Below are 4,985 nucleotides of genomic sequence, written 5' to 3' on the forward strand. Positions count from 1 at the left end.
GCATGCTGGGAAAATGTTGTACCCCCGATGGACATTCTCCAATGTGAATGAAACACACCATTTTTTCTGCATCAGATGACTGTATCTGTATTCTCTCTAACGGTTTCGGCTGAAGTCCTTCTCGCTGCCTTTTGGTGCTGTTTCTCCAGTCTTTTATTGGCACATGCCACAACACCTGCCCTCATATATATCGTTCAGGTGACATTGTCAGCTAATGATAAACGGAATGCCCTTTGCACAGCAACCGCTGGGACACGACATTGCAGGGTAGCTCCGGTGTAATTAGTAACATTAATCATGGCCCCTGGTATTCAGCACGCTGGCTCACTGGACTGACAGAGACACACTTCAAAGGACGGGCTGATAATGTGATCAATTACTCCTTGTGTTTACCCTTCAACGGCAATAAAACCCAGCCGCTGTGAAAACGGCCCGCTGGGCCACACCCCGGCAACTCATGAGCGAGTGGGAGTCATCGCTCAGCAAACACCTTGGGAAGTCCACCAAAAAAACAATTAAGGAAATCACAATATTATTCAAATAGTGTTACAGCATTACAGACATTTTTTTTTAAAATTCGGGAGCATTGCATTACAGTGAATAAACTTGAAAGTACCGACCAAATCTGCGACTGTTCTATGGTACAACTTCATAATGTCAAGATCAACCGATCAAACGGATCGCTAGGGGGCGCTCCAAGTCACTTAATCAGCTAAACCACAACGCCTCCGGTTGGACGCCCACCGCTCCTCGGAAACAGAGTTGTCCATCTGTTGAGGGGCGTCCATTACTGGGAGCCGGTCAGCTTCACCTCGGTGGCCCGTCACGCGGGTCAATTAAGTTCACCATCTGCCCCCGGTCCCAGCAGGTAAACATCATAATCAACATAAGCAGAGGATTCTAATGCTCTGCAGCTTGTGACCCCCCCCGAGAGCAGAAGGTCACACGCTTCATTTCCCCATCTGATCCAACAACGTACGGGACACCAGAGGAGCCTCAGCGATCCGACGCCCCTCAGGCCGGACATTTGTGATCCTTAAAAAACGATGGCATCTGAGTCCACGAGAACAAAGAGAGCTTTCACTTATGTAATGTTGTATTGACTTTGTGGTATTGCAACTTTTAAAGTATATGAATATTAAATGTTCGTAATGTAAACGATATAAAGGCTTTGTATGAGTTGAAACAAAGAGGAGAAACACGGCTGGAACTTTCTCAGGTAGGTCACATTTGATCTGGACCTCACTATGTAACGTCATCACTGACACTCAATGCTTTCTGTAACATGTGAAAAAAATGATCCATTTTCATGTTCTCTTTCACTTCATGTCCTTTTTTTCCACCTATCATTTAGTAATGTTGTTTTTCTCAAAGGTTTTTTTTGGAAATTGGGCTTGTATTGTATAATTGCCCTTGAAGACTACTTTAAAAACCGGATGGTTGGTTTCTAAAGGGAAGAATGAAATGGAGGAACAAAAACCTGCAAATGTGAATGATATGTCCTTTTTAATCATGTGAATGACCCTGGAGAAGAAGGTCGTACGCGTCATTTCACCACCTGATAGTAAATGAAAATCAAGCTTTGCTGATAAATCACCAGTGAGATGAAGACTTGGTTTTACATATTTACTTAAGTATTTCCTAAGCCACTTAAAGCAAACACATACATGTATGTGTCCCAGTCAACTTACCAGATGATTTTTGTTAAACTATAGTTATAGAATCTTAAAAGGAGGTATTTAATTAAATTCATTCTTGTTTTTCAGTATACTTTAGTCTACACTGTAAGATCCTAATTTTACGTAAAATAACTGTTTTTTTAATTATGTACAAAACAAAAATAATGATAATATATGTAAATTAACAGTCAAACTATTAATTTATTATTATACAAATAATGACAAATTCAATGTTTTTCTCATTTTTATGGAAGAAATACTGTAATTATTGTAGAATATTTTACTTTTTTCTTAAATTACATTCAAATCAAGTAAAATAACCGTCAAATGACTGGCAGCCTGGGATGGACTCCAGGCCCCCCGCCACCCTGTGTGGAGGATCAGCAGTTTGAAGATGGATGGATGGGTGGAAATTTTCAACCCCTAGTTTAATTGAAAATCTTCTAGATTTATGGAAAGCTTATATTTCATGAGAATTGACAATGCGTTACAGGTCATATCTGTAAAAGAATAGTAATTTACTGCAAAACCTTTCGTGTTATCAATTTATTGAAGGTGTTTGATCGTAATAATACAGAGAAAATCTATAAAATAACAGTGTTTCGCAGCAGAATATTTAGTGATATTACTATATTAAAAGGGTTTCATCATAATAGTAAAAGAAAAATCAATAGAATTAATGTGTTTCTTTGTAAAACTTTTAAGGAAAATTCCTGTAAATTTATGTCTTTCACACTTCATTTGAATTATGTTATTTTACCTTAATTTTACGGTTTTTTTACACTGTACATAGTCTTTTTTTAAGACTTGAATACAGTTTTGAAAGCACAGCTCGTACTGTTAAATCATCATGTAATGTTGCTTATTTTAAAATAAATGAATTCTAATTCTAAGTGTTTTTGCTTTAATGCCTGTTGGGTCATGATGTTCTTCATGATGGAATCACGCTCAATTTCACCCCCTACTTTGTATGTTCCTACATCCTGCAGTCCAAAGTGAGGAAGAAATCAATGAGGTTGCTTTGCATAATTACCTTGGTGACGAAGGGACGAAAGGGAATAAAAGTAAGTGAAAATGAATGAAAGGTTCAAGGTGAGAAGAAGTGAAACAACAGCTGGTTCCTCCAAGGTAGGAATAGTGATCTTCAAGCTTCTGTGATGTTTTTTTTAATCTGTTTGCCATCTGTATACGTACAGTAATTAGACCTGGGAGATTTAGAAGATTAAAAACGTTCATTTCCAAAAATTGCTCATCACTCAAACCGTTTAAATAGATTTTTATGATGGATTTAAAAGCATCAGTATGCAAAAATTAAACAAGTTTGTTCTTGTACAAGAGTCTCAGGAATTTCGTCTTGTGAAAATAACAACTGCACCAAGTTAACAGGTTTGGTACAATCTTTATTCCCAGCATGAAGAAGACACTGCTGTTCGTGTTCACTCTATCAGGTGAGTCATTGACACCTGTTCAAAGCCGTGTGATGAAGTGACATGAACTCAACATAATAATCACACACCTTTAACAATGCAATATAATTGTAGCGCAGTAAAATTACATAAATAACCTCCCTTCATGCTTCAGGGCTGTCTGCTCAGTCTGCAGTCTTCACAGAGTACCACTATGTCCAGGTGATGAAGACCTGGCTCGAAGCTCAGAGTTACTGCAGGGAGAAGTTCACTGACCTCGCCACCGTATCAAATCCAGAAGAAAACGCCCGAATGACGAGTGCACTGCGGGACCCTGGGAGCAACGCGTGGATCGGCCTCCTCGACGACCTGAAAGGATGGAGGTGGTCGCTGGGGGATGTAGACTTAAGTGATGAGTTTGTTTACTGGAATACAGACAGGCCGGACCTGAAGAGCATAAACGAGACGTGCGCGGTGATGAGGGCCGACGGGCTTTGGGCTGACAGAGAGTGTACGGATACGTACCCAGCAGTGTGCTACGACGGTAAGGAAGAGTTCTACTCAGTCAAGTTACAACAAAAGACACTCAACCGAGCAGATGGTTAATCAGCTGTACACCAACCCATTGTCCCACTTTATGTCTTTCAGAAAAACATCCTTCTAAGTTCATTTTGGTGACGGCGGGGACGACCTGGCACGAGGCCCAGGCGTACTGCAGATCCAAGTACACCGACCTCGCCAGCGCGAGGACCATGTCCGAGAACGAGGACATCCACTCGGTGGTGACAGACTACACCTGGATCGGCCTCCGCAGGAACACCTGGGCTCACTGGTCCGACCGGAGGCCCAGGACCTTCACCAACTGGGACCGGAGCCAGCCCAGCCAGGGAAGGCAGGCGGGGAGCTCGTGCGCCGCCGTCAGCACGGCCGCGGGAACGTGGCGGGAGGCGGGCTGCGACACCGAAAGCCCTTTCGTGTGCGAAAAGGTCTACACGCGGAAGCAACAAGCCTTCAAGTTGACGTTCCGGTCCAAGGCCGACATGAACGACGACGCCGCCGCCCAGCAGCGGCTTTTGGAGCAGGTGCAGTGGTCTTTGAGCCGACCCAACTTTCTTGGGTGAGGACTCGATGTTCTAACTTTAGCTTGTTTCCCTGCAGCTGCACGCCCAGCTGGAGAAACACGGCCTGTCGGACTTTAAACTCCGCTGGACCCAGAGGGATGGGCAGACTTTTCATAAGGAACCCGAGAAGAAGAAGAAGAAATCTAAAGGTATTCCCGACAGTAGAGACAATAATTGGATTTCAGAATAATCCCTAAACCACATTTTTTCCATTTCTTAGGGTCATGTGGCTGAAGGGCCGTTGGAGAGCGGACATCATCTCAACAGCATCGCGATCGCTTTGTTTCATATTTTACTTCCATATTTATTATTCTATGCCATCAGTGATGAAATGACGTCTGTGTGTTAATATGTTTGGTTGCATGCTGTGTAACACAATTCTCTGTCTGATTTCCTCACCCGCTGTGAATAGATCTTTTATTTGACCTTTTTGCTGTTAATAAATACAGACTTTCTGCTTGTAACTTTAGAGCGTGTACGGAGGATTGAAACTGCTGTCAAATTACATAGAATTTTCTTTTTTTCATATTTATATTTAATGTTTTTTGTGTAATGTTTTGTTGGTGCTGGTATTGTAACTCTATCTGGATAAATTCAAATGTATGGCTTTGCTACTTTTTGTGCACTGAATTAATGTTTCTGTGAGTGAGGAGCATTTTTTGTCGGGTTTTTGTCAATTTGAAACTTAACTAAACAATAACTGATCTTGTGGTGTTAGAGGAATAAAATAAATTTTCATTCTAAAGGTAAATGCATCATCATGTTCCAGTCAAACATTA

The 4,985-nt window shown here is 41.6% G+C and overlaps 1 protein-coding gene across 1 annotated transcript; it reads left to right on the forward strand.

Annotated features, from left to right (window-relative positions):
- The first annotated feature begins 2,699 nt into the window (after positions 1 to 2,699).
- Positions 2,700 to 4,766, forward strand: LOC119219001 (macrophage mannose receptor 1-like). The gene is made up of 5 exons (XM_037473844.2): positions 2,700 to 3,127; positions 3,261 to 3,629; positions 3,734 to 4,167; positions 4,244 to 4,355; positions 4,427 to 4,766. The coding sequence occupies exons 1-5, from the start codon at positions 3,091 to 3,093 to the stop codon at positions 4,438 to 4,440; spliced, it is 966 nt and encodes a 321-aa protein (XP_037329741.2). The 5' UTR covers positions 2,700 to 3,090; the 3' UTR covers positions 4,441 to 4,766.
- Positions 4,767 to 4,985: the final 219 nt, after the last annotated feature.

This window comes from Pungitius pungitius, chromosome 17 (assembly GCF_949316345.1).
Source record: "Pungitius pungitius chromosome 17, fPunPun2.1, whole genome shotgun sequence".
NCBI classification, from domain to species: domain Eukaryota; kingdom Metazoa; phylum Chordata; class Actinopteri; order Perciformes; family Gasterosteidae; genus Pungitius; species Pungitius pungitius.